Source organism: Hyperolius riggenbachi, chromosome 9, assembly GCF_040937935.1.
Source record: "Hyperolius riggenbachi isolate aHypRig1 chromosome 9, aHypRig1.pri, whole genome shotgun sequence".
Classification (NCBI taxonomy): domain Eukaryota; kingdom Metazoa; phylum Chordata; class Amphibia; order Anura; family Hyperoliidae; genus Hyperolius; species Hyperolius riggenbachi.
Genome location: NC_090654.1, coordinates 122,302,351 through 122,316,754, shown reverse-complemented (window position 1 = coordinate 122,316,754; position 14,404 = coordinate 122,302,351). Strand labels below are relative to the sequence as shown.

Here is a 14,404-nt window from a genome sequence, read left to right as displayed (position 1 = left end):
CCGGTTATTACACCGTTTAAATTATGTCCCTATCACAATTTGTGTCGCGCGATATTTTATTTGGAAATAAAGGTGCATTTTTTCAATTTGCGTCCATCACTATTTACAAGCCTATAATTAAAAAAATTATCTTAACATACTCTCTTGACATGCATATTTAAAAAGTTCAGACCCTTAGGTAATTATTTATGTTTTTTTATTGTAATTTTTTTTTTTTTTTTATTAAAAATTTTATTTGGTAATTTTTGGTGTGGGAAGTAAACAGCTAATTTTGAAATGTAATACAATGTATTTATTTATTAAAAAATACAAAGTTTACTATTTGGCCACAAGATAGCCACAGTCAAAAAAGTCCTGGAAGCGTTCGATCACGCTTCCAGGAACTAGAAAGAGGACAGGGAACTTTTTTTTTTTGCAGAAAGACCGTGGTCTCTGATAAGAGACCGTCGGTTTTTCTGCGGGGGACTTAGATCGATGAATGGGAATTATATTCCCATTCATTGATCGGGGGCTAACGGTGGGCGGCGGGAGCTCGCACGATCGTGTGCACCACACACTGACAGCAGCAGACAGCAGAACATATTCGTCCAGATAGGCTTAAGTGGTTAAGCACCATATATTTTCCATTAACATTAAAGGACAACCAAGGTGGCATGTTAAGGCTAACAGTAAGGGTTGCAGCCCTAGTGAAATGCTGACTAAGGAGAAAACTTAGTTTTAGATTTATAGTAGTTCTCTTAAATACTATATTAGCAGCTCCGGTGAATATATATTAGCAAAGCAGAATTGCAGGTGGAGAGTTTTAGACGCTACAGGTCACCTTCATGTCAGCTAAGTTCAAAACGTTTTGTAAATAAAAATACACATTTGTAATGATGAGCCTGGACAGAATTTTGTCCCTTCCTCATCTGCACTAGTGATGTAATAACATACCTTCGCAGATGTTTTTATTAAATTACTCTCATTTGACTTTCTATAATGTGAAGACACTTTTGGCACAATTGGCACTCTCTCGGTTTTTGGTCAGAGATCTGATTTTTTTTAACTGAAGAAATTTTCTGCGACTGGCAAAAAAAACATCATATAATAAAGTCTGTCACTTCTGGCCATATCAGGGATGGTTTGTCTTCTTGAAGTAAAGCACTCCTCCTGAAACAGTTTTATTCTTTTTATGGATTTAACCACTCGGGGCACCTCTTATTCTTGTGTATCGTTTGAATTGTGGACACAGAAGTTTTCCCGGGGACAGAGTACTGCTAACGCTTAAGAATTTGTTATATAAATAAAGTCTACATGAGATTTAGTCTATCTTTGAATGTCAAGTTATCTTAATTTACTAATAAAAAATGCAACAAGTGTGGGGATGTAAAATGTCAGCAGTCCCCAACGTACACAGATAAAAATCTGTTAAGATTTATACCAGCTGGGGACAACTTAGATTTTGCAAAGGCGAGAGCAGAAGTGCCCAATCTTGTTGTAGTAACTAATGACACAAGTGAATAGACACAAGTTGCGTATTTTTCAGCAGTTCCAGTGACTTGTCGCTTTGCATTTTTGACCCAAATGGGGTGCTTTCCTTCTTTCCAAAGGCTTTCTGAGTGCTAAAAAATTATGTTAAACAGAAGATGAAACATTATCTCTTGGAAGAAAAAGTGAACTGCTTATGGCCCATTGGACCTTATTCAATTCACTTTTTTTCCATTACTAAAACAAAACATTTGTAAAACACATTTCTCCCGTAGGACCCAAAGCGCATAAGCTTGTCTCAGATCAGTACACAGTGAAGTGTACAAGGGAAAAAGTTAAGCCCCCAGCAAGCAAGAAAATTCTCAGAATATTTTAAACAGAAACTTTTAGGAGAAAAAGTGACTTGCATAAGGGCCAATGAAAATCTTTGCCGAGATGCAAAGAATTTGTAGATCTTGTGTCAGTAGGAATACTGTTTATTAGGCTTCACGTCAAAGTTCAGATTCACAGGCTCATATGCATTTAACTTTTTCTTTTAAGTTTTCTCCTAACTAAGTGACGTTTTCAAAATTTTCATTAAAATACCTTTTAAGCCACCAACACGCAAGACAATAGTCACGATAATTTTGATAGTATTTTTTTCTCTTACTTTTTGGTACTTTTTCAATTGCAAAGTGCTAAAAAGTTGTTTTAAACAGAAGATGAAAAATTATCTCCTAGGAGAAAACTCAGGAGAAAAAGTGAATTGCATATGGGCCACATTCTCTAATTGAAGAAGCCACTCCTGATATGGTATATCTAAATCCATTACCATGTGCCTTGCAGTCCTGTTGAATGTCAGATTTTTCAATCGCATCTGAACAGTAATCGATAATTACCTTCTGATTACTTGCGATCCCGCAAATCTGATCAAAAGATCGCATCTGAGGAAAATAATGTAATGTTAGCCCATCAGCAGCTTCCATAGAGATATCTCATTTGAGATAAGTGCACTGCTTTTGACCTCAGTTGGCAGAACTCATGCTGTAGATTCTTGGAATGCTTTGACCTCTCTCTCTCTCTCTCTGCTAGCAGAAAATAAAGAAACTGAAAGCAAAAGTCCTCTATTATTATCTCACACTGCCCCCTAGTGACAAGTGGCCATGAATACACACTACAACAGTACTACCGTATATACTCGCATACAAGCCGAATTTTTGACCCCCAAAAAGGGGGCCAAAAGTTGGGGGGTCGGCTTGTATGCGAGTCTTGGTCCGAGGTGGTCGGTGGTCCTCGGCCCCCCCACCCCCCGTGGCCGCCGCTGCTATTACCTGTTCAGCCAATCTAATCCAGGTTCCCCTCTCCATACGTATAAGTGTTTCACAGCAGCGCGCCCGGTGCTGCTGCTGTGATGAGGCAGGAAAGAGCGGTTCCCCTGGTAACGGCGATACACATCGCCGCTACAGGAAGCCGCGCTCTTTCCTGCCTTGTCACAGCAGCAGCGCCAGGCGCGCTGTTGTGAAACACTTATACGCATGGAGAACCTGGATTAGAGGAAACGGCTGCTGGCTGAGCAGGTAATAGCAGCGGCGGCTGCAGGGGGAGCGGGGAGGGGGGGCGCTATACTGGACACTACCTACCTATACTGGGCACTATACTAGCTATACTGGGCACTATACTAGCTATACTGGACACTACCTACCTATACTGGGCACTATACTAGCTATACTGGACACTGCCTACCTATACAGGGCACTATACTGGGCACTATACTAGCTATACTGAACACTACCTACCTATACAGGGCACTATACTGGGCACTATACTAGCTATACTGGGGCACTACCTTCCAATACTGGGCACTTTATTAGCTATACTGGGCACTATACTAGCTATACTGGGCACTATACTATCTATACTGGGCACTTTACTAGCTATACTGGGCACTATACTAGCTATACTGTGCACTTTACTAGCTATACTGGGGCACTACCTACTCATACTGGGCACTATACTAGCTTTACTGGGCACTTTACTAGCTATACTGAGGCACTACCTACCCATACTGGGCACTATACTAGCCATACTGGGACACACTGGGGGGATCACGCGGCCTGCACCAATCCAGCATTTCCTACCCCCGGCTTATATGGGGGTCAATCATTTTTTCCTGGTTTTTCAGGTAAAAGTTGGGGGATCGACTTATATGCGGTAATTAGAAACAAGGAAATATAACAAGTAAGAAAAAAATGTGCTAAGATAAATTGGCCTGGAGCACTTGCAAGTCTCTAAATAAATTTGTTGCCAAAGGGTTAAAGGAGTACTGTAGGGGGGGAGGGGGAAAATGAGTTGAACTTACCTGGGGGTTCTAATGGCCCCCCCCCCCCCGCAGACATCCTGTGCCCACGCAGCCACTCGCCAATGCTCCGGCCCCGCCTCCAGTTCACTTCTGGAATTTCAGACTTTAAAGTCTGAAAACCACTGTGCCTGCGTTGCCGTGTCCTCGATCCCGCTGATGTCACCAGGAGCATACTGCGCAGGCCCAGTATGGTCTGTGCCTGCGCAGTACGCTCCTGGTGCGAGGACACGGCAACACAGACGCAGTGGTTTTCAGACTTTAAAGTCTGAAATTCCAGAAGTGAACCGGAGGCGGGGCAGGAGCATCGGTGAGTGGCTGCAGGATGTCTGCGGGGACCATTAGAAGCCCCAGGTAAGTTCAACTCCTTTTCCCCCAACCCCCCTACAGTATTCCTTTAATGGCCACCTCAAGTCCCACAGTAAGATAAAAAACACTTTTTGGCGTTTGTCGCATTAGACATGATTTGATTCTTCAATCATACATGCTTTGCTAAATGCAAAGTGTTTTGTTTCCTCTAGTGCGATTTGACTTTCACTTTATTGCAAACTCCATTTTTTTGTGTAATTTCATTTCTGTCCCATTGTAAGTTTCCCCAAAAAACACATAGCCGTAGCAAGTGCACGGAAAACTAACATCTGCGTTTTTCCAGCGAGCTTTACATTTTGCAGTGGAAACAACTAGTCTGTTCTTCACAGCACAGGGTTATATTTATGTGCCACTGCATTACTAGGGTGAATAATGGCTTTAGACACAGAATTAATGCAAAAACTGTATAGGTTAATGGTACATGCTAATACCATCTTGGTGTCCAAAGAAGCCATTAACATTAGCCACAAAGCTTAATGACTTTATTTCTATTTCCTGTTTTGTCTGCTTTCCAGAAGGCCACTGCTCAGAATGGCACCTCCTTATCTTCTGGAATGAATTCACTTTAGGGTTGTCTAAAATATGCCAGGAGTGTTTGGTTGACTTGATTTATTGAAGTATTCTGGAAAACATAAGTAATCCTGAAAACCTGGACTGCTGCTATTATAAATTGACTGTTATTAGTATGCAAATATGTATGACTATGGCCTGGATAATAGCAAGCCATAACAAATACTGCTGATAGGTTAGTGACGTGACTACACGAATATCCCATTGTGGATATGTGCGCCCAAATGCATTTCCTTGCTGTGGACTGATATGACCCAAGGGAAGGTTGCAGATCTTTACAGCTTACAGTATTCTAAAGAACATGCAGGTCAGGTTTGCCTGATCACTTATATTCTCCATGTTTTTCTGTCTCTGGTGAATGTAGTATATTTGGCCCAATATGTGTAATAAATAAGCATGTAATAATACCTGCAGGGCTTTATTCCCTACACCTCTGGTCTCCTCAGTCTGTTTTCTGCTGTGCCTCCCCCCTTTCACTGCAGCCCTCCACAGCACACTCTGTATTGTGTAGCACTTATTAGCCACAATTAAATGGACAATATGAATTTAGTGCTTTCTCCGAAGCCCTCGGCTCTGCTTTGCAGCAAGATGATTAATGCAAATACATATTACTTGAGATAACCATTTAACCACTAATTTAGCCAAATTTATTACAGCAGTTAGAAGGTTTTCCATTCCAGACAGACAGAGACAAGGACACAGTAAGGGGACAGGGGGCTGCTGAGGACACACTGCCCCCCCATGGTGACATGCTGGAACTGCCCTCCACTTGCTGCCTCATATAGAAAGACATTTGAGACACCAATGTAATTTCATGGTTAATTATTTTTCTATGAACATGCTTCACTATACGGTGATTCTGACTACCGTGCAGGCAATTAGACATCATGCTCATTAATGCTTGTGTACCCTGTAACCCCCAGCTCTCCACAGAAGCATCATTTTTAACCATTTGTTCTCCATGTACCCCATGCATATATAGCTTGGTGACAAAATGCAGGACAAGAAATAACAGTTATTAAATTCTCCTAAAACTGGCAACAGTAACAGTAAGAAATTGTCACTATTTTGTCCTAATGCAGAAGACTGATTATTACAGCTTGCAAATTCCATTTACACATGTCAGTAGTATTACAGATATACTTTGCAGCCACCCCAGGGACCTGCACAGTACTGCTGTCCATCCAGCCACTTGATGTTCCTGCAAGGTGTGAAGCACTTGTATAGTTAAACACCTTTGTATGCAGAACCCATGCATATCATCTTCTTCCCAATGTTTTCCTGTATTTCCTGTGCTTCTGCTCCCTTTGCTTAACCCACCTTGTTCCAGTTTTCTCATGTTGTCATATTGTGTCTGAGCTCCAGAAAAGGCAAGTGTGATTACTCAGGTTGCAGAGGCGGCTAGTCTTACCCACCTGTACATGGTGCAGTGCACTTATTTGTGGGGTGTGAACAACAACAATGTGCTGGAATTCTCAACCTACAGTGATGATCGAAAAAACTAATGCACCCCCCCCACCCCTTAGTTTCATCACTATGCTTATAAACATTGTGCAATATATTTACCGTACTTTTATTTTTTTCAATGTTGAGATTAACCACTTAAAGACAAGCAGGCGTATGAAAACATCCTGCTGGAGCCACTTAACGGCTCCATCGATGTGTTTCTAACTTAAGTAGCGCTGCTGCCGCTGTGCGCATGCATGTGCACACGTGCATGCTCCCACGCATGCACGTGTGTTCCCGTGCATGTGCGATCAGTAAAGCAAAAAACACAACATACAAAAAATACACCTTTATTTCCAAATAATATATTGTCACCATAATTTGTACTAGGGACATAATTCAAATCTTGAAATAACCAGGACAAATAGGCAGATAAAATGTGTGGGTTTTATGTGCAGTAGCAGTGTTTATATTAAAACTATAGAGGATGAAATTGGAGAAATAGTGTATTTTTCCTTTTTTTCCCCTTGTTTTTCCCTTTAAAATGCATAGAAAAAAAAAGTAATTACTGAAAACAAATATCAACCCCAAAAAGCCTAATTAGTGGTGAAAAAAACAAGATATAGATCATTTCATTGTGATTAGTAGTGATTAAGCTATTGACAAATGAACGGGATGTGCACTGAAAGGTGAAAATCGCTCTTGTCCGTTAGGGTAAAAAACACCTTTGGGGTGAAGTGGTTAATTTGTCTCCCCATTAAAGCAATTTCACATAAACCCAATTGTTTTAAAGTTAACTACAGATGTCAGCCTTTCGCCATAGAAGTTTGAAGTTGGGGCACTATTACATGTGCATAGTCGTTACACTGCGTTGTCATAAATTCTTTTGCTAAATTTCTGAACCAACATGCAGTATGTGTGTGCTTGTACCAGTGGCATAGGTTAGGAGCTTTGGGCCCCATTGGAAGTTTTACATTGGACCCCCCAAGCACTCTATATATAACAGTTCATATATATTGCACCAAAACCTGCCAAGAACATCCACAGTGTTTTAAGCAGAGAAGGGGTACCATTTTATAATAATTACCGCTATTTAAAACATTTACCATTACCAGCATAGCACCATAGAAGAGCTAATACTGTGGATGAGGAAGGGCCCTTAGTGGACCCCTCTGGTACAAGGGCCCTGGTACGGTTGCAACCTCTGCACCCCCTATTGCTACGTCACTGGGTGGTATATATGAGCAGTTGGATAAACCTGGTACTTTTGGACCAGGGGTTGTTGCTATTATCCTAGAAGACCTCAAGCGCTGTTGGGGACATGGAGGAAAATGGCAGCAATGACATAGTTATAACACAGGAAGGGACTGATCAAACAATCGGCATGATGTATGCATGGCACAATGATCACTGATCTACAGAACCACACATGCTGTAGCAATATAATGTTCTTTACTCCCATACACACTGCTCCTCACATCAGAGTTTCACACCCTCATCTGGAAAAAAAATCAGAAGTGTAAAAGTTTAAATTGAGAAAAAAAACACAAATACTAAATTACTAAGTAAGCATGCCTTGGTAAAAAGCAGTACAAATTACTTTGAAACTTTAAAAACTTTAAAAACTATATAAAGAGGATATATCACATTTTGAAATAGAGAAGTTATTGTTTGATGAGAAATATATGCTGTTTTAACCAGCTTAGCTCGTCCATTACCGCCAGAGGGTGCCGCTCAGGCCCTGCTGGGCCGATTTTGACCAAATAAAAAGCAGCACACGCAGCCGGCACTTTGCCAGCCGCGTGTGCTGCCTGATCGCCGCCGCTCTGCGGCGATCCGCCGCGAGCAGCGGCGAAAGAGGGTCCCCCCAGCCGCCTGAGCCCTGCGCAGCCGGAACAAATAGTTCCGGCCAGTGCTAAGGGCTGGATCGGAGGCGGCTGACGTCAGGACGTCGGCTGACGTCCATGACGTCACTCCGCTCGTCGCCATGGCGACAAAGTAAGCAAAACACGGAAGGCCGCTCATTGCGGCCTTCCGTGTTACTTTTGGCCGCCGGAGGCGATCAGAAGAACGCCTCCGGAGTGCCATCTAGTGGGCTTTCATGCAGCCAACTTTCAGTTGGCTGCATGAAATAGGTTTTTTTTAATTAAAAAAAAACCCTCCCGCAGCCACCATGGCAATCTTAATAGAACGCCAGGGTGGTTAAAAAAAAGTTAGAGCAGAGGCACAGAAAAACTTTTAAAAAGTTGTGTAATTCTAAAAATGATGTAACAATTTAAGAATAATATTTCTTAATGTAAAATTGCAAAGAACTTGGTAATTCATCATGCAACACATAATATCACGAAAAGATTCAAGGAATCTTTTATCTGACTTATCCTGACTTGGATCATTTCCTAAGGTGGCAATACATAATTCAATCCAATTGCTTTACTGAAGGGTTGAATTGTTAGTGTGATTGAATCATATATAAAATGGGATGTACATTTTCTCTTTGTCAAAACTGAGCAAACTAATCATTTCTTTTTAGAAAATTTAACTGGTGGGTAGGAGGCACTGAAAACAGAATAAAACACTTAAAAACTGATTGAAAAAGAGAAAGTGGTTGGCTTTCCTCTCTTGCTGAAAAGAGGCAATTATATAATAATTTTAGACACTTTTATTGCACAAAAACAGACAATGCATTTTGCAGGATTATCCTGCTTCCTCAGGTCAATGAGACCTGGTAGCTGCAGTGAACGAAAACAAGCCTACCCATCAGTTATCTACTGCTTACACATTTGTTGGGAGGTTGTAATTGTAGATTTCTCCCTTGTTGGGAGGTTGCTGGGCAATCTCCCTCCATCCAAGAGTCTTCAGTTATCCAGAGAGTGACCACCAACGGGCGGTACCCCAACCCGAGTGGGAGTCTCTTCTATTCATAGTAGTGGTTGCTAAGGCTAGCAACCAGGAAAGTGTAGGTACCCTTTTGGTAGTTTTAGAATTTAGGTTATTTATAACAGTACACACGATTGCCTCCTGCTTTTCTCTCTTTACATTTTTCTGGCTCCCTGGATTGCCTGGGTGACCCAACAAGCTGCCATAGGTGCCATATAGATTACTTGGGCACCTGCACCTTAGAGAAAGCTTGGCGTAAGCCACGCGAAACGGTCGTCGGGCCGTGCACCCTCTGGCACGCACCACCGCTACCTCCCACCCACACCCAGGTACCAAGTTAGACATTTTTGGCACTATCGTCACTGTTTGCTATTATGCTTGGATGTTATGCTCTGCTATGTTCATCATGACCACTTGCCTTATGCCACTGTCTACAAATTGTTGCTATTATTAAACACTATAGTGCCGGATTTTCTCCATGCTACTTTTTTGTTGAACCTGCTGCTCTGTATTTGTCCTGAGCACATAGTGTTCTGGGTGTTTATTACCTACCTACCCCGAGTGCCCGCCAACTCTCCCTCAATTTTTGCCATATAGATTACAGCTATCAGGGGAAATCTGAGTGCTCTTTGTAGCCCCTGTTTGTGGGTGTTATTTGTAGCCCCTGTCAATGGGTAGCCCAGGCACCTGTGGTTTTTGTATACATTTGTAGTTATATTCGTAGGAGGACGAAGCCAGTTTTAGACCTTTTGTCGGCTCAGAAGACCAGAAAAAGGATTATATTACAAACCAGTATGTAAAGATTTTCAAACTTTTAATAGAAACGACTACTGATTTGCTTGACCACCTGCATAGCTGAATTTATTGTAATAATTGAATTCATCCATTAAACATTATAGACAACAGACAGGAGTGTAACTAAAAAAGCCCACCCCCACAACAACACCTTTGATGGAGGGATGTCCTGTAGTAGAAGGTGGACGACAATGGAGATGAGTCCCCGCAGCTCTGGGTCCTCCCTGTGACTGCTGGGTCTGCACCTCAGCTCCTGATAGCAGTGGCTCAGTTTCTTTCTAAAGAGCTCAAACAAGCTTGTTAGCACTATGGATTGGAATATTATAAAAAATATATGTGCTTCATAGCATGCTAGGACAAATGGAAAATAAACAATAAACCATTGTTTTTCTAAACAGCTCTTATTGTGATTTTCTTTTTACCACTTTTAATTCTTTGCCCATTTCTTTCCCAGACGCCTTCATCATAATTACCGTTATTATGTTTTCCCGTGTTCTTTTCTTTCCATCATTTACACAGAGCACTGCCTCTGCTGTCTTCACATATTAGCTCCCGTGGTCTTTGGTCCCCCTCACCCTTCCTCTCCAACTGGGATTTTGTTCTTCTGAGAGCTGTAAATTCTCTCTGACAAGATGAAAAGAAAATGCTGTATTTTCTGACCGACTGGAATCCCCAAAATGAGACCAAGGATCAAAGCTGCACAAATACCTTCAAATAACCTCTAGCCGGCAGACAGAGAGAGCGAGGATTGAATTGTGTTATCCTGGCTGCAGATATGTTCATCACGGCACTCCTCTCATGATGTGCTTCATTCCCTGACTGTGAGTGACTCAGAACACATGCACACCATGTCTGCATTCTGTCCACTCGTTTACCCCTATTTGTCTGTAAGTAGTGTGCCTGTTCTGAGCACCTGCTGAAGCAGCCTACACTACTAAAGAGGACCATATAGAACCACATCACAGGGACAGCTGGTAGCAGCTACAGGTTTCTTTCACTAGCTGTTTGTAGCTGTAGTTAAAGTGCAAGCCTGCTAGGTTTCAGATCACTGTCAATCACTGTCAGGCAACCGTTTTTAGCTAAGGACAGAAGAGGTAGCAGCTGTGTTACTGGCAAAGAGGTCTGATAAATATTAAGCATTGGCAATTCAGAATCAGTCCTAGAACATTTAACCGGCTCCTGTACTATCACTTTCTCCGATCATAAATCATATAATTCAGTCTCTGAACTTTGGCGTGCTACATATTCTCAGCAGAGGCGGTCGTTATTGTTGGCCACCTCAGCCGACTTTAATGTAGCCTGCGTACGGGCCTTTAAGACCATTCATGGATGGTCTATACCCATCCAGATAAAACCATGTCAAAGAAGTAAATTCCCAGTAAAAGATTGGTCATGAGACAGAGACATCTGAAATATTCTTCTATACCTTGGTGTTACACCACTGGTACAAAAAGTGAGGAATCTCCACACTAGATCTTCTTACAGCAGATAAAACAGATTTCTAGCCTATCCCAGCTGTACTAAAACTATTCCTATTGTCATCTGTGTCATGCTGGGAAGATTTCCATTAATTTCCTGCCACAACGACACTTGTCATGGGTACAGGAAATTAGGGGAAACCTTACTGTGACAGTCAGCACATAGGCAACAATAAAAGCCTGACAGAGGTTGTAATGCTTTTTATTCTATCCAGAAAAGTGTTGGGCAAAGTTCCACTATAACGCTTGTTGGTATTTACACACCATAGAAATGATTGGAGCCTCACTTGCCACAGATGTAATGTGTATCCAGTACAGCCTTGTATTATACTCTTACCAATGACTGTTGATGAATTAATACATAAAGGAAAACATTCAAACATTCTTCTTTGAAAAGTAGAAATGTCAAACATCTCTGAAAAAGACGATGAAGGCAGATGGCATTGCCCAAATGAACAGATTCTGGTAGCATTGCCTGCCTTTACTTTTCAGGATGTACAGGTCAAGGACCTCTTACAAGGCCTACTATATTACACCAGGCCTTATAAATAATCCCAGGATTCGCATATCTATGCTATGACTACAACTACATGGGTAAACATTTTGAAAACAGCTACCACTCAAGCATGGTACCCCTTAGGTTAATCTGACACATTATATTCAGCCTCATCCTTGAAACTGTAAAGAATGGTCCACACTGCCTACAGCAGCCAGTCAGATTCTGAACATTACTCGTATCCCAATATCACAACAGGAGAACCCGATTGGTTGCTATGGCTTAGGGCATAAAGCTTTTATTTTTAAGCCCCTTCACTTATGATATCCAAGGTAAAGGTATCTTCAGAATGAATTACTGTATTAAGTTGAGAATGAATAACTATATTAAGTTGAGAATGAATAACTTTATTAATTTGAGGATGAATAAATGTATTAAGTTGCACAAATCTCAGTGTTTGTCTTTCCTTTCAGTATTGAATAAGGGCCAGTGCGTGACCAAGTATTATCGGTGGATGCAGAAGAATGGAGGCTACATCTGGGTCCAGTCCTGTGCCACTATTGCCATCAATGCAAAGAATGCCAATGAGCGCAACATCATCTGGGTCAACTATATCCTCAGGTAACCTTCTAAAATCTGGGATGGGGTTCAGATTCCTGCCAGCCTTACATGTAGCCTTATTAATAAAACCATAGAACATTCGTCATTGTCAGTGGATGGGTGTCAGAAACTCAGAAAACTCTAGCAAAAGTGATATGTTGCCCATAATAACCATCCCATTTTAGACTTTGTCATCAAACCCTTATTCAATTTTTCTCCTAAGTTTTCTCCTTGTAGATAATGTTTTATCTTCTGTTTAAAATAACTTTTTATCTCTCTTTAATTAAAAAAGTAACAAAAAGTAGGTGAAAACGTACGGTCAAAATGATTTTCTTGCTTGCTGCTGTTTTAAAGGGCATTTTATTGACAAATTGTGAAAATATGACCTAGGAGAAAACTTATGGGCCATTGAGTAGGTAGTGCATGCAACTATTTATCCCTATAACAAAATGTATATGGGAACAAATTGAAGAAAATAATTCAAAAGCATTTAAGTCACATATACTGTACATGAGAGTGCTTCATAAAGGTAGTGGCTGTCTTCTTTGCAGGGATTGCTTCTTGTTTTTATTGATGCTTAAATGCGCCCCCTTGTGGTATAGTTGATGCAGATTAGCTGAATTCTATCCTGACTGGAGGTGATGCATTTGGGTAATATTACCTAAGATAATAAAATGTAACAGGATATCTGAAAGCTTATCAATTGTATTTTGTTTGCATTAAGCAACATAACATTCAGTAATGACTCTCATGAAAAGAGTGTTAGCCAGTACTGCACTTGGCTTACCCAAGTCTCCCAACTGAGCTTTATAACTAGTTCCAAGAAGGTTTAAAAATGCAGTGGGCTGTTTTTAGAGAAATAGCAAAATCCAGGAGAACCGTAATTCTTTAACTCCCAAGCAGAGCCAAGCTTGTCACCATGCATTATCGCTGTGGTCTGTCTGGCAGTAAAGCTGGCTTCACAGACTGGCATGTGAGAGGTCCCTCCTAAATCCATAGCAAGATAAGCCCACGGCTGATCCCTTGTGTAGACACAGCATCATTGCCCTCACCAGGAGCAGTCTGGCAGCAGGTGGCTGGGCAATTCAGCAGACAGAAGGCCAATCAATTCTGTGTTTTTGTGGCTCAGCCATTTTAAAAAAGGTACCACTAGGGGGGTCTTAGGGTTAGGCACCACCGGGGGGGGGGGGAGGGAGGGTCTTAGGGTTAGGCATCACCAGGAGGGTCCTTAAGGTTAGGCACCACCAGAGGGGTCTTAGGGTTAGGCACCAACAGGGAGGGGTTAGGGTTAGGCACCAACAGGGGGTTCTTAGGGTTTGGCACCACCAGGGGAGGGTTCTGTGTGAGAGTAGGGAGAAGTTAGGTCATAGTAATCACTTTTCTATATGCTATATCCATCGCCTTTTTATAAAGAAAACATAAAAATCTCTGCTATATCAGGCGCCCTTTTATAGCTGAAAAGAATCTCTGCTATATCCAGCCCTTTTTTTATAGCTAAAAAAAAAATCTCGGCTTTATCCAGCACCATTTTATAGCTCTTTTCAAATGAATGCATGTGCTGCAGCCCTTGACCCTCCTCAATGTGTTATTGAAAGGTCTGGAGTGGCAGATCATCTCCGGAGAGTGCAGGCCAAAAGCATTGTTATCCTCCATACCCCTCCCGCTCTTTGGAGCTTACTCCCTGCTCCATAGCTACAGTAGTCTAGTGATACGTCTGTACAGCACTCGGCCGTGAACTGTTGCCCGAGGGATCTCAGCATCTCCTGTGCTTGTTTAAATAGGCCAATAGTGTCTCCATTGGCTGACTTAATCATGAAGTATTGTGTAAGTTCAACTCACAGACATACAGATACTGTAAATTACAAATATAGGAATTAATTGGTATAAATTGGTGCTACTACAACAGCATTATTTTCTTAATAGCATTGAATATCTCAGAAAAAAAATATTTTCATTTTGCCTTTATATTTT

At 41.5% G+C, this 14,404-nt stretch overlaps 1 protein-coding gene across 5 annotated transcripts in view; it reads left to right on the top strand.

Moving 5' to 3' along the window:
* The window catches only part of NPAS3 (neuronal PAS domain protein 3), a 634,738-nt gene that overhangs the window by 597,726 nt on the left and 22,608 nt on the right, over positions 1-14,404 (top strand). For all 5 annotated transcript variants that reach the window (XM_068253452.1, XM_068253453.1, XM_068253454.1 and 2 more), the window contains one exon: positions 12,307-12,454. In XM_068253452.1, the coding sequence (XP_068109553.1) occupies positions 12,307-12,454 (148 nt within the window). The remainder of the gene's footprint in view (positions 1-12,306; positions 12,455-14,404) is intronic.